This window comes from Balaenoptera acutorostrata, chromosome 8 (assembly GCF_949987535.1).
Source record: "Balaenoptera acutorostrata chromosome 8, mBalAcu1.1, whole genome shotgun sequence".
NCBI lineage: Eukaryota > Metazoa > Chordata > Mammalia > Artiodactyla > Balaenopteridae > Balaenoptera > Balaenoptera acutorostrata.
Window position 1 is genome coordinate 67954371 of NC_080071.1, and position 25135 is coordinate 67979505.

Here is a 25135-nt window from a genome sequence, read left to right on the forward strand (position 1 = left end):
CCTGATCTTTTCAAAACAATAACAGGTTCGAACTTGTTTGGGGGGAAAAAAGTCCAAGCCGAATTCCATATATTATTGACATCATTCCCCTGTATGCCAAATGTTAAAAGAAAACAATTTTCCTTCTCTGAAAAATTAAGTCAGAAACTTAGATATACATAAAGAGAAGAAGTACACTGGAGAATAACTAAGGGTAAAATAAGTTTTATTTTTCTTATTCTTAATGGATCTAACAGATAATGGATTTGTTTGTTCAAAATAACAATGGCAACAATGTAACCAATTAGGTATGCACATGTGTGTGTGCTTATAAATGCCTACATATGCTTACATGTATAAATGAAATGAACGACAAGAGTGATACAAGGGACAAAGACAACAGGATTTTTTGTTATTATAAGGTACTTGCAGTAACTGGGAAGAGTTATAGTATTATTTGAAAGTAAAGGCGGATTAGCTATAAAAATACATTGCAAACTCTAGGGTAACAACTAAAAAAAATAAATAAGAAGTATAACTGATATGCTAAGACAGGAAAGAAAGAATTGTATAAAAGGTTCAATTAAAATTGCAAAAGGCAAAAAACTACAAAAGGCAGAAAATATATGGAAGACAAAAATGGGAGAAAAGAACATGAGTAACAAATAGGCAACAGTGACAAATATGGTAGATATTAAGCTACTATATCAACAATCATTTTAAACACCAATGGTCTAAATACACTCATTAAAGGACAAAGATTGTCAGAGTGTATCAAAACACAAGACCCAACTAAACGTTGTCTACAAGAAACCCACTTTAAATATAAAGACACATATAGGTTAAAAATAAGAGGGCAAAGTAGAAGGACCCTAAGCTTATCTCCTCTCATGAGAACACCAAAATCACAACAATCTGCAGAACAACCACCCTCTACAACTAAAGACATAAAGATGGAAACACAACAAGACTTGTAGGAGGGGCAGACTCATGATATCATCAAATTCCATACCACCGGTGGGTGACCCACAAACTGGAGAATAACTATATTACAGAGGTTCTCCCACAGGAGAGCTCTGAGCCCCATGTGAGTCCCCCCTATCTAGGGGCCTGGCACCAGGAAGAGGAGCCCCCAGAGCATTTAGTTTTGAAGGCCAGTGGGGCTTGATTGCAGGAGCTCCACAGGCTTGGGGGAAATAAAGACTTCACTCTTAAAGGGCACACACAAAATCACACACACCAGGACTAAGGGCAAAAGCAGTAATTTTATGGGAGCCTGGGCCAGACCTACCTGTTGGTTTTGGAGGGTCTCCTGGGGAGGTAGGAGGTGGCTGTGGCCCACTCCAGGGTCATAGACACTGGTGGTGGATATATCAGGGAGCATTCATCAGCAAGTGAGCTCTCTAGGAGGCTGGCATTTTGGCACCAAGACCTGACCCCACCCAACAGCCTGCAGGCTCCAGTGCTGGGATGCCTCAGACCAAACAACAAACTGGGTGGGAACACAGCCCCACCAATCAGCAGTCAGGCTACCTAAAGACTTCCTAAGCTCACAGTCACATCTAGATATGCTCCTAAATACAGCCCTGCCCACCAGAGGACCAAAACCCAGCTCCACCCAAATGCAGGCCAGACACTAGCCTGGGACCAGCTCCTGGACCTTGGGTGTCGAGAGGGAAGTGCACTCCTGGGATGCATAGCATGTTTCCTATAGAGGGCCTCTTCTCCATGGTCAAGAAATGTAACCAACCTACCACATACATAAAAATACAAATAGCAATTTACATAAAATTAGGCGACAGAGTAATATGTCTCAGAAAAGGAATAAGATTAAACCACAAAAGAAGAACAAAGTGACATGGAGATAGGCAGTCTCCCTGAGAAACAGTTGACAGTAATGATCATAAAGATGATCAAAGAACTTGGGAGGAGAATGGATGCATAGAGCAAGAAATTAGAAGTTTTTAACAAAGAGTTAGAAAATATAAAGAACAAAACAGAATTGTAAAATATGGGACTTCCCTGGTGGTCCAGTGGTTAAGACTGTGTGCTCCCAGTGCAGAGGGCACGGGTTCAACCCCTGGTCAGGGAACAAAGATTCCTGCATGCTGCACAGTGTGGCCAAAAAAAAAAAAAAAAAAAAATTGAAGAATAACTGAAATGAAAAATACACTAGAAGGAATCAAGAGTAGACTAAATGAGGCAGAAGGACAGATCAGTGAGATGGAAGGACAGATCAGTGAGATGGAGAGTAGTGGAAATCACTGCCGCTGAATAGAAATAAAAAAGAATGGAAAGAAATGAGGACAGTTTAAGAGACCTCTGAGACAACACGAAGCATGCTAATATTTGCATTATAGGGATCCTAGAAGGAGAAGAGAAAGAGAACGGGCCTCAGAAACTATTTGAAGAGATAATAGCTGTAAACTTCCCTATCCTGGGGATGGAAACAATCACCCAAGTCTAGGAAGTGCAGCGTCCCATGCAGAATTAACCCACAGAGGAATATACCACAACACATTGTAATCAAAATGACAAAAATTAAAGACAAAGAGAGGATATTAAAAGCAACAAGGGAAAAGCAACAAATAACATACAAGGGAACTCCAATAAGGCTATCAGCTGATTTTTCAGCAGAAACTCTGCAGGCCAGAAGGGAGTGACATGATATACTTAAAGTGAAGTAACAGAAAATCCTACAACCAAGAATACTCTACCCAACAAGACTCTCATTCAGATTTGATGGAGAAATCAAAAGGTTTACAAACAATCAAAAGCTAAAAGAATTCAGGACCACCAAACCAACTTTATAGCAAATGCTAAAGGAACTTCTCTAGGCAAAAAAGAAAAGGTCACAACTAGAAACAAGAAAATTACAAACTGGAAAAGCTCACTGGTAAAGACCAACATAGAATAAAGGTAGGGAATAATGCATGCACAAAGCTAGTAGGGAAGTTAAAAGACAAAAGTAGTAAAATTATTTGTATCCACAATAAGCAGTTAAGGGAGACACAAAACAATTAGATGTAAAATATATCGAAAACAATAATCATAAAGGGAGAACAGTACAAATGCAGGGTATCTAAAATGTGTTTGAAATTAAGAGATCAGCAACTTAAAATAAGCACATAAAAATATACACTCCTATACAAAAACCTCATGATAACCACAAAACGAAATCTATAATAGATATACTCACAAAAAAGAAAAAGGAATCCAAACATAACACTAAAGACAATCATCAAATCACAAGAGAAGAGAGTAAAAGAAGAAAGGGGGGGGAAAGACCTACAAAAACAAATCCAAAACAATTAACAAAATGGGAATAGGAACATACATATTATTAATTACCTTAAATGTAAATGGACTAAATGCTCCAACCAAAAGACACAGAATGGCTGAATGGATACAAAAACAAGGCCCATATATTTGCTGCGTACAAGAGACTCACTTCAGATCTAGAGACACATACAGAATGAAAGTGAGGGCACAGGAAAAGGTATTCCATGCAAATGGAAATCAAAGGAAAGCCAGAGTAGCAATACTTATAAAAAGTTGACTTTAAAATAAAGACTGTCACAAGACAAAGAAGGACACTACATAATGACCAAAGGATCAATCCAAGAAGAAGATATAACAATTGGAAATATATATATGCACCCAACATAAGAGCACCTCAATAGATAAGGCAAATGTTAACAGACATAAAAGGAGAAATTGATAGTGACACAATAATAGTGCGGTGACAGTAACACCCCACTTACATCAATGGACAGATCATCCACACAGAAACTCAGTAAGGAAAGGCAAGTCTTAAATGACCCATTAAATCAGATGGACTTAATTGATATTTATAGAGCATTCCATCCGAAAGCAGCAGAATACACATTCTTTTCAAGTGCACATGGAACATTCTCCAGGACAGATAACACCCTGGGCCACAAAGCAAGCCTTGGTAAATTTAAGAAAACTAAAATCATATCAAACATCTTTTTGGACCACAACACTATGAGGCTAGTAATCAACTACAAGAAAAAAAAAAAACCTGCAGAAAACACAAACACATGGAGGCTAAACAATATGCTTAACTAAACAACCAATGGATCATTGAAGAAATCAAAGAGGAAATCAAAAAATACTTAGAGACAAATGAAAATGAAAACACGACAATCTAAAACCTATGGGATGCAGCAAAAGCAGTTCTAAGAGGGTAGTTTATAGCAGTACAACCGTACCTCGGGAAACAAGAAAAATCTCAAATAAACAACCTAATCTTACGCCTAAAGCAACCAGAGAAAGAAGAACAAAACCCAAAGTTAGTAGAAGAAATCATAAAGATCAGAGCAGAAATAAATGAAATAGATATTAAAATAAAAAACAGAAAAGATCCATGAACCTAAAAGCTGGTTCTTTGAAAAGATAAACAAAATTGATAAACTGTTAACCAGATTCATCAGGAAAAAAAAAGAGAGGGTCCAAATTAATAAAATCAGAAATGAAAAAAGAAGAAGTTACAACTGACACCACAGAAATAGATTGGATCATAAGATACTACAATAAACAACTATACACTAATAAAATGGACAACCTAGAAGAAATGGATAAATTCTTAGAAAGGTACAATCTCCCAAGACTGAACCAGAAAGACACAGAAAATATGAACAGACCAATTACCAGTAACAAAATTGAATCAGTAATTAAAAACTCCCAGCAAGCAAAAGTCCAGGAACAGATGGCTTCACAGGTGAATTCTACCAAATATTTAGAGAAGAGTTAACATCTATCATTCTCAAACTATTCCTGAAACTGCAAAGGAAGGAACACTTCCAAACTCACTCTATGAGGCCACTATCACCCTGACACCAAACCTAGACAAAGATATCACAAAAAAAGAAAAATATAGGCCAATATCACTGATAAAAATAGATGAAAAATCCTCAGCAAAATACTAGCAAACCGAATCCAACAATACATTAAAAGGATCATACAACATAATCCAGTGGGATTTATCCCAGTGATGCAAGGATTTTTCAATATCTGCAAATAACTGAATCTGATACACCACATTAACAAATTGAAGCATAAGAACCATATGATCATTTCAATAGATGCAGAAAAAGTTTTTGACAAAATTCAACATTCATTTACAATAAAAACTTCAGTAACCAGGCATAGAGGCAACTGACCTCAACATAATAAAGGCCATATATGACAAACCCACAGCTAACATCATACTCAATGATGAAAAACTGAAAGCATTTCCTCTAAGATCAGGAACAAGACTAGACTGCCCACTCTCACCACTTTTATTTAACATAGTTTTGGAAGTCCTAGCCACAGCAATCAGAGGAGAATAAGAAATGAAAGGAATCCAAATTGGAAAGGAAGAAATAAAACTGTCACTGTTTGCAGATGACATGATGCTACACACAGAAAATTCTAAAGACACTTCCAGAAAACTACTAGAGCTCATCAATGAATCTGGTAAAGCTGGAGCATACAAAATTAATATACAGAAATCTGTTGCATTTTTATACTCTAAAAGAGAAAGTAAGGAAACAACCATAATACTCTGATGAAAGAAATTGAAGATGACACAAACAGATGGAAAGATATACCACGTTCTTGGATTGGAAGAATCAATGCTGTTAAAATGACCATACTACCAAAGGCAATCTACAGATTCAATGCAATCCTTAGCAAATTACCAACGGCACTTTTCACAGAACTAGAGCAAAAAAACTTTGAAATTTGTATGGAAATACAAAGACCCCAAATAGCCAAAACTATCTTGAGAAAGAAGAATGGAGCTGAAGGAATCAGGCACCCTGACTTCAGACTGAACTACAAAGCTACAGTAATCAAAATAGTATAGTACTGGCACAAAAACAGACACATAGATCAATGGAACAGGATAGAAAGCACAGAAATGAACCACACACTTATGGTCAATTAATCGACAACAAAGGAGGCAAAAATATACAATGGGGAAAAGACAGTCCCTTCAATAAGTGATGCTGGGAAAACTGGACAGCTACATGTAAAAGAATGAAATCAGAAAATTCTCTAACACCATATACAAAAACTCAAAATGGATTAAAGACCTATATGTAAGACCAGATACTATAAAACTCTTAGAGGAAAATATAGGCAGAACACCCTTTGACATAAATCACAGCAATATCTTTTTCGATCTGTCTCCTAGAGTAATGGAAATAGAAACAAAATAAACAAATGGGACCTAATGAAACTTAAAAGCTTTTGCATACCAAAGGAAACCATAAACAAAACAAAAAGACAACCTACGGACTGGGAGAAAATATTTGCAAACGTTGCTACCAACAAGGGATTAATTTCCAAAATATACGAACAGCTCATACAGCTTAATGTCAGTAAAACAAACGACCCAATCGAAAAATAGGCAGAAGACCTAAATAGACATTTCTCCAAAGAAGACATACAGATGACTAACAGGAACACGAAAAGATGCTCACTATCAGTAATTATTAGATTAATGCAAACCAAAACTACAATGAAGTATCACCTCACATCAGTCAGAATGGCCATCATTAAAAACTCTATGAATAATAAATCCTGGAGAGGGTGTGGAGAAACAGGAACTCGCCTATAGTGTTGGTGGGAATGTAAATTGGTGCAATCACTATGGAGAACAGTATGTAAGTTCCTTAAAAAACTAAAAATAGAGTTACCATATGATCCTGCAATCCCACTCCTGGGCATATATCCAGAGAAAACTTTAATTTGAAAAGATATATGCACCCAGTGTTCATAGCAGCACTATTTACAATAGCCAAGACATGGAAGCAACATCGACAGATGAGTGGATAAAGAAGATATGGTATATATATATACACAATGGAATATTACCCAGCCATAAAAAAAGAATAAAATAATGCCATTTGCAGCAACATGAATGGACCTAGAGATTATCATATTAAGTGAAGTAAGTCAGACAGAGTTAAGATAAATATCATATGATATCACTTATATGTGGAATCTTAAAATATGATACAAATGAACTTATTTACAAAACAGAAATAGACTCACAGACACAGAAAACAATTTTATGGTTACCAAAAGGGAGAGGGAGAGATAAATTAGGAGTTTGGGATTAACATATACACACTACTATATACAAAATAGGTAAACAACAAGGACCTACTGTATAGCACAGGGAACTATACTCAATATCTTGTAATAACCTATAATGGAAAATAATCTAATATATACATATATATATATATATATATATATATATATATATATGACTCAATCACTTTGCTGTACACTTGAAAGTAAGACAACATTGTAAATTAACTATACTTCAATTAAAAAAAATAATAATTTTTTTATGTACAAGGCTAACAGGTCCAGAGGGAGAATTGTAACCATTAATCTCACTAATAAATAACTGCTATACTTAAAAAAAAGAAAAAAAAAAACTAAACTGAAGAGACAGAGAAAGTTAGGCCATGCTAACACTAATCAAAAGAAAGTGGGAGTAGGTATGTTAATTTCAGACTGAGCAAACTTCACAGCAAGAAAAGTTATCATGGATAAAGAGGGGCATTACATAATAATAAAAGGGTCAACACTTCAAGAAGATAACAATCCTTAATGTGTATGCATCTAACAAAGAGCATCAAACTATGTAAGGCAAAACTGATAGATGACTGCAAGAAGAAATAGATGAATCCACTATTATATTGGAGACTTTAACATTCCCTCTATCAGAAATGTGCAGATCCAACAGGCGGAAAATCAGTAAAGACAGAGATGAACTCAACAGCACCAGTAATCAGCTGGATATAATTGACACCTATAGCCTACTTCATCCAACAACAGCAGATTACACATTTTTCTCAAGCTAACATTAAACATTCACCAAAAGAGACCATATTCTGGGCCATAAAACACACTTCAACAAGTTTTAAAAAACAGAAATTATATAATGTCTGCTCTCAGGCCACAATGGAATTAAATTAGAAATCATTAACAGAAAGGTTAACTGGAAAATCCCAAAATACTTGGAGATTAAACAACACACTTTTTTTTAATTAGAAACAGTTATTTAATTTTAATATGCACTGTATTTTTTAATGATTTTGCTTGTCAGAGTATTTTGCCTGGTTTACACAAAAGAATCCTATTGAATCCAGAAGTATTTTGCCTGTAAATTTAAAGTAAATGCAATAAAAGCTAGAATGAGGGGCTTCCCTGGCGGTCCAGTGGTTAAGACTCTGTGCTTCCACTGCAGGGGGCATGGGTTAGATCCCTGGTAGGGGAACTAAGATCCCACGTGCCACGCGATACGGCCAGTAAAGAAAGAAATAAATAGAAGCTAGAATGATTTATTAACAAGAAGGTGCTTAAGCTATTTCTCATGATACCAAGAAGAAAGGAAAAAAATTGAAGAGAAAGGAGGATATATGAAAAGAAAAATAAAAAGTGGTGTGGAGGGAGTTTGTATTCAAAAGAACAATTTTAGAGTATCATCAACATGTTTAATAAAGTTAGAAGGAAGAGCTGGTAGAAATTGAGAATACCTACCAATATATAGCTGTACAAAGGGGGTACATAGTGTTCTAAATGATGTCGATCAACCTGAAAATATTGATAATAGAGTAAAATATCTTCTTTTGGGGGGGGCAAGATAATTGTCTGGAAAGATACTTGGTCTTCAGCTAGTTAATCTAGATTCTAGATTCTAAAAAGACAGCCACAGAGCCAGACATTTTTCAGAATCAACCTTTTTGACAGATAAATTGCTATAAACTAAGAAACTTTTTAAAAAGAAAATTTCATGAAATTTTATACCTGCATAGCCATTCACTTCAATGTTTTCTACCATCTGCAGCTGTGTCATGATTGTATCATAAAATAAGTGATACATTTTTGACCCAGAGGCATCAAGAAAAAGCTCTTGCAAGGCAAGGTACAAAAGTTAAGGAGGCACTCACTCTCAATGGCTGAATCTTCACGTACACTAGCTTGTGAGTGAATGTCTCCTTAAATTTTGCACCCAGGGCTTTGATTCCTTCACCCTTGTGTTGGCCCTCCTGTTGTTTTGTTTCATTCTATCAGTACTTCAGAGTGGCCAGGGTTTTGTTAGGTCTTTTGGAATAACTTCACTTAAAAAACATGGCTAAAATACTCCTTAGCCACATAAATGACTAAAATTTAAGTTAAATGTAAAAATGTTCTCTAAAGGACTTTGATTATCTCGTGTTACAGATAATTCAGATTAAGGGTACTTAGGAAGCACACCTGAGGTCTCTTACTTCTCCAGTTCTGTTTAGTAGTTACGCAGAGGTTGATCTTCATTGGGAGGGGAGGAATTAAGCCTTGGGGCAGCCTCTCCAGGGCAGGCTGATTGGGTGGCTCTGTCTCACTTTTCCATCAAATACTTTTGAAACCGGAACTAGCTCCATTTTACTACTGAGACCCAGCTGGCTAATGAGCTTTGAGATGGGGCTAGGTATAACTACTCTTCCCTCTCTCCTATGCTTGTAGCCCCACCATGCTGAGGAAACAACACACTTTTAATTAATACCTGGGGTGAAGAAGAAATTTCAGTAGAAATTTTAAAATACTATGAATGAAAGGAAAATGCAAATACAAGTCTCAAAATTTGTGGGATACAGTGGAAACAGTGCTTACAGGGAAAAGCATCAGAGAAAAAACAGAATTTACAGCATTAAATTCATACATTAGAAAATAAGAGAGATCTAAAAATCAACCATCTAAGCTCCACTTTAGGAAACTAGAAAAAGAAGAGCAAGTTAAATCCAAAGTAAGTAGAAGAAAAGAAATAATAAAAATCTGAGCAGAAATCAATGAGACTGAAAACACGAAATCAACTGAGAAAAATCAACAAAACCAAAAAATGGTTCTTTGAAAAGATCAGTGAAGTCAATAAGCCTTTGTCCAGGATAACTAGAATTAAAGAGAGATGACAGAAATTACCAATATCAGAAATGGAAGAGGAGACTTCACCACAGATCCTATGAACCCTAAACGGATAATAATGGAGTATCATGAACAACTCTAAGTCCACTAATTTGATAATGTAGAGGAAATGGGCCAATTCCTTGAAAGGTACAATCTGCCAAATCTCAAACAAGAAGAAATAAACAATCTGAATAGGCCTGTATCTGTTAAAGAAATTAAATCAATAATTAGTAACCTTCCAAAACAGAAAGCAGCAGGCCCAAATGGGTTCACTGATAAATTCTACCAAAAATTTAAAGAAGAAATTTTACGAATTCTCTAGAATCTCTTTCAGAAGATAGAAGGAGAGGGACTACTTCCTAACTCATCTATGATGTCAGCATTACCCTAATACCAAAACCAGATAAAGCTATTACAAGAAAACTACAATCTCATGAAGATAGACACAAAGAACCACAAAATGTTAACAAATTGAATTTAAAAATGTATAAAAAGACTTACATACCATAACCAAGTGGGATTTATCCTAGGTATGCAAAGCTGGTTCAACATTCAAAATCAATTAATGTGATCCATCATATCAACAGGCATCATATTATCATATCAATATCACATCATTACATCATATCACATCAAAGAGAAAACAATCACATGATCATACCAATAGGTGCAAAAATAGCATTTCACAAAGTACAACACATACTCACAATAAAAACTCTTAGTAAACTAGAAAAAGGGAATTTCCTCAACCTGATAAAGATTATCTACCAAAAACCTACAGCTACATCATACTTAATTGTAAGAGAGTAGAACCTCTCCCACTAAGATCAGAAACAAGACAAGATATCCTCTCATCTGTCCTTTTCAACATTGTACTAGAAATTGTAGCTAAAGCAATAAGACAAGAAAAGGAAATAAAAGATATACAAGTTTGTAAGGAAGAAATAAAACTCTGTTCACAGATGACATGATTATCTATGGGAAGAATCCAAAAGAATCATTTTTTAAAAGCCTACAATAAATAAGCAATTACAGCAAGGTGGCAGGATACAAAGGTGATATACAAAAGTCAACTGCTTTCCCATATACCAGCTGTAAAAAAGCAGAATTTGAATTAAAAGCACATTACCATCCCCAAAAATGCAATCTTAGATATAGATCTTACAAAATATGTATAAGATCTATACGAGGAAAACAACAAAACTATGATTAAAGATATCAAAGAAGAACTAAAAAATTAGAGAGATATTCCATGTTCATGCATAGGAAGATTCAATATTGTCAGTATACCAGTTTTTCCCAACTGGATCTATAGATTCAATGCAATGCCAATCAAAATGCCAGCAAGCTGTTTTGTGGAAATCAACAAAATGATTCTAAAGTTTATATGGAGAGGCAAAAGACCCATGATAGCCAACAAAATATTGAAGGAGAACAGCAAAGTCAGAGGATTGACACTATCCATATTCAAGACTTAGTATAAAGCTACAGTAATCAAGACAATGTGGTATTGACAAAAGAACAGACAAAGAGATTAACTGAACCAGATATAGAGCCCCCAAATAAATCCACAAAAATATGGTCAACTGGTTTTTGACAAAGATGTGAAAGCAATACAGTGGAGAAAGGGCAGTCTTTTCAATATATAGTGTTGGAAAAACTAGACATCCACATGTAAAAAAAAAAAGAATCTAGACATAGACCTTACACTCTTCCCAAGAATTAACTCAAAAATGATCATAGAACTAAATGTAAAACACAAAACTATAAAATTCCAAAAAAGATAACATAGGAGAAAATCTAGGTGACCTTGCACATGGTGATGACACTTTAGACAAAACAAAGGCATGATCCATGAAAGAAATAATTTATAAGCTAGACTTCATTAAAATTAAAAACTTCTCCTCTGTAAAGGACACTTGAAAGAGAATGAGAAGGCAAGCCACAGACTGGGAGAAAACACTTGTAAAAGATATATATAATAAAGGACCATTATCTGAAATATACAAAGAACTCTTAAAACTCAACCCAATTAAAAAATCGGCAAAAGACTTGAACAGACACCTCACCAAAGAAGATATATATATATATATGGCAAGTAAGCATATGAAAAGATGTTCAACATCATATGTCATTTGGGAATTGCAAATTAAAACAACAATGAGATACCACTACACATCTGTTATAATAGCCAAAATCCAAAACACTGACAACACCAATGCTGGCAAAGGTGTGGAGCAATAGGAATTGTCATTCATTGTTGGCTGGAATGCAAAATAGTATAGCTACTTTGGAAGACAGTTTGGCAGTTTCTTACAAAACTAAACATACTCTTACCATATAATCCAGCAATTGGACTCCTTGGCATCTACCCAAATGAACTGAAAATGTATGTCCACACAAAAACCAGCATGCAGACATTTATAGCAGCTTTATTCATAATTTCCAAAACCTAGAAGCAACCAAGACACCTTTCAACAAGTGAATGGATAAATAAACTGTGGTTACAGGCAAACAATGGAATATTATTCAGTGCTAGAAAGAAATGAGCTATCAAGCCAGGAAAATACAAGGGAAAAACTTAAATGCATAGTACTAAGTAAAGAAGCCAATCTGAAAAGGCTACATACTGTATGATTCCAACTATATGACTTTCTGGAAAAGATAAAACTAAGGAGATAGTAAGATTAGTGGTTGTCAGGGGTTATGAGGGAGGAAAGGATGAATAGGCAGAACACAGAGGACTTATAGGGCAGTGAAACTACTCTGTGTGATACTACAATGGTAGGTACATGTCATTGTACATTTGTCCAAACCCATAGAATGTACAATACCAAGAGTAAACCCTAATGTAAACTATGGACTTTGGGTAATAATGATGTATCTATGGAGGTTCACTGATTGAAACAAATAGTACCACTATGGTGGGGGATGTTGATAGTGGGAGGAGTTTGTATGAGTGGAGGGGGAAAGGGGTATATGGAAACTGTCTGTACTTTCTGCTCAATATTGCTGTGAACCTAAAACTGCTCTAAAATAAATTTTACTAGTTAAAAAAATAAAACAATGAGCTTATTTTAACTGAAGTATTACTTTCCTCAGCGATGTACCTATGCCACAATATAAAATATTTCTTTACCATTTTGTAGCTATTAATCTGTTTCACAATAACATTTTTGAATTTCTGCTCTTCACTTCCTTTTTGTCACAAATTGTCACTCAACTATCATTGCAATTCCTCTAGGATTGTTTTCCATTCAACTTTTTCTGTTTCCCAACAAGTAAAATAAAACAAATAAAATAAGTCTTCCCCCATCTAGTTATGAAGTGTAGAGAACTTAAAAGGTGATAAATACAAAACAATTTGTCAACTTGATATTATACAAGTATAAAAGTACTCTTATTTGCAATTTATTAATATAATGTTATTCGTCTCTTTACTCTCTGAATGTCACACTGAGCTCATACTCCTATTTATCAAATTTCTCAAAGGGAAATTCATCACCTGGTTTTTTTCTTTCTACTGGCAAAATAGGAAGTGTTTATATAGAAAACTGAGTATTCATTTCTGCAGCTCTGCAAGAAACTATTTACTTAGCTCTTTCCCGTCTTTCAATCTAGAAAGAGTCACCTCACAGCTTATAATTAAACAACTCTCCCTTCTTTCTTAGTAAATATCTGATTTTGTTTAAAAGAATTTCCTTATCAAGACAGCTAATTTACATACTGAAGTAAAAACTAAAAAGAAAATCTGAATACATGGAAACTAATTTGGAAAAATGAAGAGATTTTTCTCCAAACATCCAAGATGGTTGAGTGATTTGGAAGATACTGGCAGATTTCCTCAAATAAGACAAGAAGCCATGTTTCTTTCTTTTTCTTACAACATTGAAGGATCAGAACATGTCTGTGTTAAAATCTATGAGTTTTCCCACATGCATCCTGGAAGAAAGTAACTAATCATCATTTCCCAGAAGAGAAGAAAAAATAAATAAATAAAATCTAGAACTCTAAGGCCTTACCACCAGATGAGAGGTAACATAATTGTAGCAGAGTGTGTCGAACCCACCCTCACACATACCAATTCAGCAGACACAGACCTGACTTCCAACTGCCAGCACCTGCATTTCTTTGAGGGCTTTTTGTTGTTGGTGCTTAAGCGGTCTTTGTCACTCAAGTGGCAGAACAGAACTGCCAGGGAATTAATACAACCAGGAATAGTCTTCACCCAGTAACTGACGGGATTTGATGTACAAATACTCCAGCTTCTTCACCTCTCAAATGGTTAACTCAGGCATGTATTTTACACTGGCTCCCCAAGTTTTCCATGGGATATTAAGCTCCAGTCTTCCACAACCATAAACTGCTTAATAAGGCACTCTTTATTGGCTATCAAATCAGTGCCTTATTAGGCATAGGTACTTTATATTTATTATTTCATCTAATCATCTCCAGAACTCTTTAAGGTAGACCAAAAAAGAGGAATCTGATTCAGTGGGTTAAGAATAACCTAACCATTGTTCAGAGTCACAGAGCAAGCCACGACTGTAACACAAGTATGTCCAGAACTTGTGCTCCTTCACCAAAGGGACAGAACATGGAGGGGGGAGATTCCATTCATATTATAAGGATTATATCTCAAACCTACAAAAAATATAAAGTCCTCCTGTTTTGCTTTGCAAAGTAAATTGACTTTTTAAAAAAGTGTCTAATGCACACTAGTCTTTCAGCCAAAAGTTATTTTTAAAGTGTATCAGTAATGTCATTATAAACTAATCTACTGTCTATATATAAATATATATTTTAAATAACTGGTAATGGCTAATGTGAGTACTTTCCAATTTCTTAAAACCATCATATTCCTTCACAAGTAAATTTCCTGATAAGAGTGATGGAGTGAAGGAATTTGTTTTTCTTATATGGGCTATAAACTAAAAAAAAAAAAAAAAAAGACATTAGTTATTATATAATCTAAGATTTTTAAGATAAACAGAATACACATATCAATTTTACTTATCAAAATTAAAATATTAGAATAAAATAATGACTTTCAAATGTCCATATTTTGGCATATTTTATTCATTCATTCATTCAACACACACTCATACGGGTTCTAAGACGTATAAGATACATCTTGTGACCAGTTTGTTACTAGAGACCAAGGAAGAAAAGAGGGAAAAATCAAGTAAAGATATACTGCAGAAAGGAAGAAGAAAAAATAAAACATATAGAAAGAGAAAATTTTACAGACTGCCAACCTCGATTTTTGTACCTTTATAGCTACATATACAAATACAGAAAAATTCATTCATTCACTCAACAAACACCAAACAACCAATAAAAAGCAGACAGTGCTAGGAACTGGGTATACAATGACAGAAAAAGTAGGACTTGCCTTTAAGTTGCTTAAAATTAAGTTGCATAGCAAAGGAAGCTATCAAAATATCAAAAGGCTGAATACTAAATGGGAAAATATATTTGCAAATGACATATCTGATAAAGGGCTAATATCCAAAATATACAAAGAACTCATACAACTCAACATCAAAAACAAACAAACAAACAACCTGATTAAAAACTGAGCAGAGGACCTGAATAGACATTTTTCCAAAGAAGACATACAGATAGCCAATAGGCACATGAAAAAGTGCTCAGCATCACTAATCATCAGAGAACTGCAAATCAAAACCACAATGAGCTATCACCTCACACCATTAGAATAGTTACTATCAAAAAGACAAGAAAGGACAAGTGTTGATGAGGATGCAGAGAAAAAGGACCCTTGTGCTCTGTTGTTAGGAATGTAAATTAGTGCAGCCACTATGGAAAACAGTATGGAGGTTCCTCAAAAAATTAACAATAGAACTACCTTATGATCCAGCAATCCACTCCCTGGTATTCATCCAAAGAAAATGAAAACACTAACTCAGAAAGACATGTGCACCCCTATGTTCATTGCAGCATTATTTACAAGAGCCAAGATACGGAAGCAACCTAAGTGTCCATCCATAGCTGAATGGAGAAGTTTTTTTTAATATATATACACATACATACAATGGAATATTATTCAGCCATAAAAAATGAAATCTTGCCATTTGCAACAATATGGATGACTCTAGAGGGTATTATACTAAGTAAAATAAGTCAGACAAATACCATATGATCTCATATATGGAATCTAAAAAACAAGACAAGCAGAACAAAACAAAAACAGACTAATAAATACAGAGAATAAAAAGGTGGTTGCCAGAGGGGGAGGGTGTGGGGTGGTGGGGGAAAGAAGTGAAGGGGATTAAAGAGGTATATACCTCCATTTATAAAACAAATAAAGCACAGAGATGTAATATACAGCATAAGGAATATGGTTGATAATATTGTAATAACTTTGTATGGGGACAGATGGTTACTAGACTTATTGTGGTGATCACTTCAAAATTCATGTAAATGTCAAATCACTACACAGCATACCCAAAACTAACATAATATTGTACATCAATTATATTTCAATAATAAAAAACCCTGCCCATTAGCTCTTCTCAACAACAAAATGTAAATAATTTACAGCATTTACCTACTAAATGTTATTAAATTGAATTCCTTCAAAAGCATTATAAACAGAAAACCTGATAAATTTCTGGACTGCTTATAGAACACATTTGCTTAATAATGTGTAAGCATCATTGATATAATGTTGACAAAGTTGGATGGTACAACAGAAAGTGCATAGGTTTAAAGTTTCACATACATGGGCAAGAAGCCTAGCTCCACCACTTATCTGTCTTTTTGACCATAGGCAAGTCACTTAGCCATGCTGAGCCTTTTTCTCATTAAGCGAAATAAAGATAACAACAATTACCTCCCATGGTTGTTGAAAGGATTAAATAATATATCAAATGTAAAGTAAATAGCACAATGTCAGTTAGAAAAATATGTCCTCAATAACTATTAGCTCTCATTCAAATCCATTTCAAATATAGTGATAACAGAACACCAAAAGCCTGGAATGCTCACTTTGTTTTATATTTTACTCCTCACTATAAAAATTAATATACTGACCTTCTATTTATTAGTAAAAATTAATGTATTCCGCTTCTAATTCTATAATGATTCTCACTTATCTTTGAGAATTTGATAAAAATGATAAACTTCTTCCTCCCCAAATACCACATATATACACAGTATTTTGCAACAATTTAGGGACATTAACAGATTCTCTGAAAGCTAGATTCGAAACTATATTCTACCTGGCTGTTTAAAATAAAATTAATTCAAATTAAATAAAATTAAAAATTCAGTTCTGGGCTTCCCTGGTGGCACAGTGGTTAAGAATTCGCCTGCCAATGCAGGTGACATGGGTTCAGGCCCTGGTCCGGGAGGATCCCACATGCCGCAGAGCAACTGAGCCCATGCGCCACAACTACTGAGCCTGCACTCTAGAGCCCGTGAGCCACAACTACTGAGCCCATGTGCCACGACTACTGAAGCCCACGCGCCTAGAGCCTGTGCTCCGCAACAAGAAAAGCCACCACAATGAGAAGCCCGTGCACCGCAACGAAAGAGTAGCCCCAGCTCGCCGCAACTAGAGAAAGACTGCACGCAGCAACGAAAACCCAACGCAGCCAAAAATAAATAAATAAATAAATAATAAATTAATTAAAACAAAAAATTCAGTTCTTCAGTTGTACTGGCCACATTTCAAGTGCTCAATAGCCACATGAGGCTAGTGCCTACTGGATAACACAGATATAGAACATTTCCATCATCCCAGAAACTTCTATCAGAGCTGTTCTGGAGTATTAAAATGGTATGATAAGTAAAATTATTTTTCTCTGTGCTTCTGTTTTGTTTTGTTTTATAAAATATCTAGTTATCTCTCTTTGAAGCAGATTCCCAAGAGGGTAGAGGCTGTGAATATTTTGCCTATCACTGAATCTCTAGGGTCCAGCACATAAGCATTCAATAGGTATCTAAGAGCTGACATTATAATTTGGTTTTGGTTATATTAATCTAGCAAAAATTGACTAAATTGGTAAAGACCAGAGCTGAAAGCTGTGAATACGAGCATATAAATAGTTAAAAAAAATTTTTTTAAGTAGCAGGTCAATTTATATGTACTGCCAACTGATAAACTCCTGAAGCCAGTGAGGGCTACCTACGCAGACTTTCAATTTTTTTAGCTATACATTTTGGCTAGATAACTTAAGCAAAATTTTAAGCCCTGTCCACAGCCTATTCTATTCAAGAACAGGAAAAATACATATTTATAGCTAATTATTTTTCATTATTCCTATTTGGGTATTTTTCCTAGATAGAGCAGTTGGGTAACTTATTTTTAAATAGTATGTATATATTCACAGACTGTCATTTTTAACAAAAGAAACATTTTAAAAATTCACCAAAGTTTTATAAAGATTATGGCTTTAAGATTTTAGAAAATCTATTTCTTTTCAACATATCTTGAAATCAAGACAAAATTGCTGCTATATACAGAACAGTAAAAGGTCTAATAATAATTTTGCACTTACACGGACACATTTTTTCTAATGGTATATTCATCCAAATCGTCATCAGAGCTGCTATCAGTTGCATCAGAATCCAGACCCTCTTCAACATGAGACAACAGCCCTGTAGCAGACAGTGCAAATCTTTGGATTTCTGCAGCTGTACACTGTGCAAAGCCATTTTTTGTATCATTCCACAATTTATTCTCTGCAGTCAATAAGTTGGTGTCTGGTTTAATTTCAGTGCATTTAGGTAAACTGTTATCCAAAATTGTGGTAGGTTCATGAAAAATCTTCATTTTGGGGAGTTGATGTTCCATAGAAAATTTCATTTGCTGACCATAGTGCTTAACAACATGTTTTGCCAGGAGCATCTGCAAATGTTTCTGAGTTCTTCTAGCCTGGCTAAGTAAAATTTTCTGTTTGCTTACACAGTGAAGTAAACGAGCACTCACTTCCTCCTCTTTTTCAGCAGTTGAGAAACTAATAGGCACGTGTGAGTGGTCAGGCCCAATTTTGTTTTGAGCACAGTGCAATAAACCCTTTTTAATCTCAGCGTCACTATCTTTATCCAAAAGTGCATTCTTTTGGTACCACTTACAGTTTTTCAGTTGTCCTTTATCTACATTAGTGTCTTTGGTTATATTTGAATCCAGAATAATTTGTACATCTGTCATGCACTGACTCGTGGTATCTGACAGAGGTTCCTTTTTGATGAACTCTTCAGAACGAGAATGACAGATTTTACTGAGCTGAATGTTGCTGCCATTACACAGTATGTTTTTCAGCTTATTGCAGTGGGGTTCCCCTAATTTCTTTTGTTTATAATTCTCACTGTATTTATTTAATGTAGCATTAGAACTCATTAAAAGAACAGTCTGGTAATGTTTTGAAGACTGAGAGGAGCCAAAATGTTTTAAATTCACAAAATTAGTGCTAAGAGTAGGTTCAGAAGTTGGAAATCCCAGCATCTGAGAGAAAGTGTCTCCTTTTAGCTTTTCATCTACAGTTCTTGGACCTTCCATGCATAGCATCTTGTCTGACTCCATGGTACTTGGTAAAGATGAAAAGCAGATACCCTTTGTTGCTGCCTCCCTCAGAGCTGGGGTCATGGCGAATCCTGCAGATAATTACTGCAAACCTAAAATAATGTAAAAATAAATGATCAAATATCAAGAAAAAAGTTTTACGCTTATACTTTCCCCAAGGGCAACACTTTCAATGTCTCTGATTAAAAAGTGAATGGAACTAAATTCCTCCTCTATTTCCCAACTCCTAACATTATCTCTGCTCTTTGCTAGCTCATAAGGAATTCAATAAGGACTATTCTTCATTCTGACTGTGGGCCTAATACCCAAAACTCCAATGAAAGTTGCACAGTGCCTACTATTTAAGAGTTAGACAAATATTTGTGAATGCAATTACATCTTAGGGTTACATTTTTTGGACAATGTTTGGTGAGAGTTAAAAGAAAAAAATCCAACCTGGGATTCATACTTGAAAATGTGACTCAATCCCACATTTTCAGCCAAAAGTATTATTTTTATAAGATATAATAAATTGCTCAAAACCTTCATTTCTCAATTTAAATTTCACAGTCTGAACAGTATTAATAACTAAAATGTAGGAAATAAGGTAAGAAGATATAAGTGAACTGAACTACAAAAAATGTATATAATTGGGAATTCCCTGGCGGTCCAGTGGTTAGGGGTCTGCACTTTCATTGTCAGGGTAAGGGTTCAATCCCTGGTCGGGGAACTAAGATCCCACAAGCCTCACAGCACAGCAAAAAAAAAAAAAAAAAAAAAAAAAAAAATGTATATAATTTCACAGGTGCTAAAAATAATGTGGTAGTAAAAACTAGCCTAATCTGCAATGTGCAAAATTTTTTTTCTGAAAAAGCATCTGCAATTATTATTTTCCTTTTCACAAATGGATAGTCATCAATTATCATTATAGAAGCTCTTACTCCTGCCTGAAAAATAGTGGGGAATGTAACAGATGACACTAAAGATTAATCCCATAATTAAACAAATTTTATCAAAAGAAAAAGTATAAAACCATATATTCTGACTCATAAAAAAGTTAATCTAGTACTATTAAAAATTATGAAGATTGAAGAGTTAGTGAAAAAAATTTTCTTCATTAACAATTACAAGTTTTTGAAGACACTTTGGAACTATGACACTCCATAATTTTTGTTTCAATGAACATGACAGTTAATAGTCATTTAAATGGCCACACTCCCATACTGTATGTCCCCAGGAGGTAGCTGTAACTCTAGACCCTTCATTCTTGTTTAAAAACACAGAACCAAAAGCTGATTCTTTGCAAAGACTAATAAGAATGATCAAAAGGAAAAAAAGGCACAAAAACTTCTATGCAATTAAAATAAAAATCTACACACAGGGTTAAAAGCAAGTGATAGACTAGGAGAAGATAACTGCAACGTATATCAATAGACAAAGGATTAATATCCAGAATATATTAAGAACGCCTAGGAACGGGCAAAGGTTACAACAGTCAGACACTTCAGAGATGATGACATCCAAATGGTCATTAAACATATACTCAACTTTACCAGTAATAAATGAAATGCAGATTAATAATGCAAGAGACCAGTTTTCTAATCACCAAATTGAAAAGAGGGTTTTAAGTCTGAAAATATCACTTACCATGGGAACATGGGTAAATAAGATTTCTCACATCTATTTGAACTATAAATTGATTCTATAATTTGACAATAATGTGGAAAATGTGTTTGTCACAGGTGCACAAGAGATCAGTGTTTGTATGAGCAAAACACTCTTTCAAAGCAACCTAGATATCTAACAGTGAGAGAATGGATATTAAAACATGATGGAATACTAGAACAGCAGTTAAAAAAAAAATGACCTAGATCTATATGTATCAATATGGACAAACCTCAAAAACAGAATAAAGTTTAAAAAAAAGAAATGGTGCAGAAAATGTATAGTATGGTACCATATAAATAAAACACAAACACAAAACCATACCATATTTATGTACATATACATTTGTGTTTATGTGTTTACAAGAATAAAAGACGAACCAGAAAAATACCCACCAAAGTTGTAACAGTAGTTGCATCAGGTAAGTTCCATGAAACAGAACTAACAGTGGTGTTTTAAGAGGAGCTGAATTTTAACTACAATATTTTATTACTTGGGGGAAAAAGATTAAATGAAATATGAGCAAATGTTAATCATTGTTAATTCTGTGTGATAAAAATAAATGTTTGCCTTTTTAATATTTTACTGTATAATGTCTCCAAAAAATGTAGATTTCTGTATAATTTTCTGTCTCAAAATTTATACACTTTTATATAGTGCCTCAAAAATAATAAATCCTATATATAACAGATTTTCATTTATTCTAAATCCAAAACAAATAGGAAAACAAAAATAACCATAATATTGGGTTTTCTTTTTAAAAATATAGTTTGCACTCTACTTTTATGAGAAATAGAAAAATAATTATAAAACAAGCTAGCACTGGGAAATTTTTTTTCAAGATTCAGTCTGTCACTTGATCAACTCAATGACCTATAACTTCTAATTTATAAACATCTACAATAGTATTTAAATAACTACATTGCTCTCTGAGGGAAACTGCCCTAATCACAGTTCTCTCTGAGGTAATCATATTCAAAAGATACTGTACTCTATCCCCTTCTTACCCACCTTCTCTCTTTCAAAAATTTGAACAGGGTGCTAAGGATATAATCAAAGTGGCTAGCAGCAGGGGCAGAAGGTGAAATAAGAAGAAGCAGTGGAGTTCATCTTAGGCCCTGGATAAACTAAAGATAAGGGGAAACTAAAAATAAGTAGAAAAAAGATATAGATTAATAGATAAGAAATGGAGTGGGTAGAAAAAAGAGAAGGGAAAGAAATGTAGACATTGAGAGTGGCTAAGGAACCTTTATGGTAGAGAACTAGAATAAAACATACACACAAAAACTCTGGTAAGCTCTGTAGGGCTTACTTGGTATGATAGGCAGCTTCTAAAGTGATCTTAATAATCCCCATCTCCTGGTATTCATGCCTTTGTGTAATCCTCTCCTCTTGAGTGTGGACTGGATTTAGTGACTTGCTTCTAGCAAACAGAATACAGCAGAGATAATGGGATGCCACTTTCAACATTAGGTTACAAAGATACTGTGGCTTCCATCTTGTCATCCCTCTCATTCAGGAGCACCAGCTGCCATGTTGTGAGCTGGGAAGACCCTCATGGCAAAGAACTATTGTCTTCAGCCAACAGACAGCAATGACCTAAAGCCTGCCAACCAGCCATGTGAGTGATCTGAGAAGCAGATCCTTCCTCAATCAAGCCTTCAGATGCCTGCAGCTCCAACCAATACTTTGACTGCAGCCTTGTGAGAAGCCTTGAGCCAGAGGCACCCAGCTAAGCCATGCCTAGATTCCTGACCCCCAGAAGCTGTGAAATAAATGTTTTAAGCCATTAAATTTTGGAGTAATGTGTTACATAGCAATAGATAATTAACACACTTGGATATAAAGATTTGGGGATTCTGGACTCTGGAAGGCCCAGCCATATCAGTTCCTATTCTAGGATTTCCATGAAGTTCTTCTGTATTCTACTCCCGACTCTATCCTTATTAAAAAACCCTAGCCTGAAAGTCTCTCTACTTTGCAGCCAAAAGAAACTCAAGAAAATAAATGTCTCCTATTATTAAAAAAGGTTAAATTATGTTCATATAGTTTTAGCATAAAACTCAAGTCCATTTATTCCAATTTTTTAAAATACCTAAATATGTAATCACTGTGTATAACCAATGCTTACTAACGGATCATTCTAAACTCTACCACTTCTGACTACCTCCATATTAACATAAACAACTACACTTATTACTAACATTTCTAAGATCTACAACTGCTTGGATTTTTTACTATTTTGTTAACTGCTATGTTGTCAAGATGCAAAAGTATCTGACATATAGCAGATACTGAATTAATATTTGGTGAAAAATAAGTGGTTGCCATTATACTTAAAATCCAAAGTTTTTCTTACCATGGCCTACAAAGTTCTACACTATCAAGTCCCTGACTACTTAGCCTCCTGTAACTTTCTCCATGGGTTACTGCACTCCATAAACACTAGCCTCTGTGTTATTCTTGAAACACACCAAACAAGTCCTTGCTTCAGGACTTCGTATTTGCTGGAACAATTTTCCACAAATAAGATAGCTAGCTCCCTCACTTCATTCATGTTTCTGCCCTACAGTCACCTCCTCAGAGAGTCCTGCCTTGACTAATTATTTAAAATAGCTTTAGCCCCTCACTTCATGATTCTCCATTCCCCTACACTGTTTTGTTCCTCAGGGTGCTAATGTCAGAACCTGACTTTATATTACATTCTAGGAAGTAATAAAGTCTAAGGGCAGAACTCAATTTTGTTCAATGTTCTAATCTGCAGCACTTAAAACAATGTCTAGCACACAATAATTGTCAGATATTTGTTGGCTGAATTAATAAACAAACAGACAAGAGAGTCATGATTTTTAAAGGTATCCCAGAATTTAAGTAGTAAAAGTAGAAACACCTATTTCAGTTATTATTTTTAAAATAAATGTTACAAACACAGCAATATATAAAAAGAATAATAAGTCACAACCAAGTATGGCTTATTCCATGAATGTAAGACTGGTTCAACATTTTAAAAAAATTAATCATTGAAATTCACCATATCAAAAGACTAAAGAAAAAAAACAAATAAAAAGCATCTGACAAAATCCAGTATCTGTTCATAATTAGAAAAAAAAAAAAGAGCTCAGTAAATTAGGAAAAGGAGGGAAATTGCTTAACCTGAAAAAGAGTATCTACACAAAAGCCTAGAGACCGCTTCATGGTTAATGATGAAAGACTGTATGCTTTTACTGTAAGATTGGGAATGAGGCAAGGTATCTGTTCTCATCACTCCTATTCATCATCACATTGGAGGTCCTAGCCAGTGGAACAGAAGAAGAAAAAAGAAACAAAACGCATAGAAATCTGGAAAATAAAAAGTAAAACTGTGTCTATTCATTGATGACATGATTTTCTACATAGAAAATCCCAAGGGATCTATAAAAAAAGTTCCTAGATCTAATGAGTTTACTAGGGCAGCAGACATAAGGTCAAGATACAAAAATCATTTATATTTCTAGATAATGGAAATGAAAAAAACAGAAATAGAAATTTTTTAAATAGTATTAATTCCAATAGCTTAAAAATATGGAATACTTAGGTATAAATCTAACAAAAAATGTGCAGGATCTCCACACTGAAAAAAACAACCACCAATGAAAAACAATCAAGTAAGATCTAAATAAATGGACTGACACATGTGTTCATGGATTAATTATTCAATATTGTTACAATGTTAATTCTCCTTAAACTGATCTATAGATTCAACACAATCCCAATCAAAATCTTGGCAGAATTTTTGTTAATATCAACAAGCTGATTCATAAATTTGTATGGAAAGGGAAAGCAACTAGAATAGCCAAAACAAGAAAGAGAACAAAGCTGAAGGACTCATACTACCTATCTATTTACAGTAGTCAAAATAAACATGGATTGGCAAAAGAATGGACAGATAGATCAAAGGAAAAAATAGAGTTCTGAAATAGACCCACACATATATGGTCAATTGATTTTTGG

At 34.6% G+C, this 25135-nt stretch overlaps 1 protein-coding gene across 9 annotated transcripts in view; it reads right to left on the minus strand.

Moving 5' to 3' along the window:
- Window positions 1-25135, minus strand: part of KANSL1L (KAT8 regulatory NSL complex subunit 1 like) — a 157057-nt gene that overhangs the window by 121977 nt on the left and 9945 nt on the right. For 8 of the 9 annotated variants that reach the window (XM_057550809.1, XM_057550808.1, XM_057550807.1 and 5 more), the window contains exon 2: window positions 18477-19593. In XM_057550809.1, the coding sequence (XP_057406792.1) occupies window positions 18477-19564 (1088 nt within the window). In that variant the 5' untranslated portion in view covers window positions 19565-19593. Of the gene's footprint in view, window positions 1-18476; window positions 19594-21540; window positions 21657-25135 lie in introns of those variants that run through there. The other variant, XM_007187854.2, reaches the window with a different exon arrangement.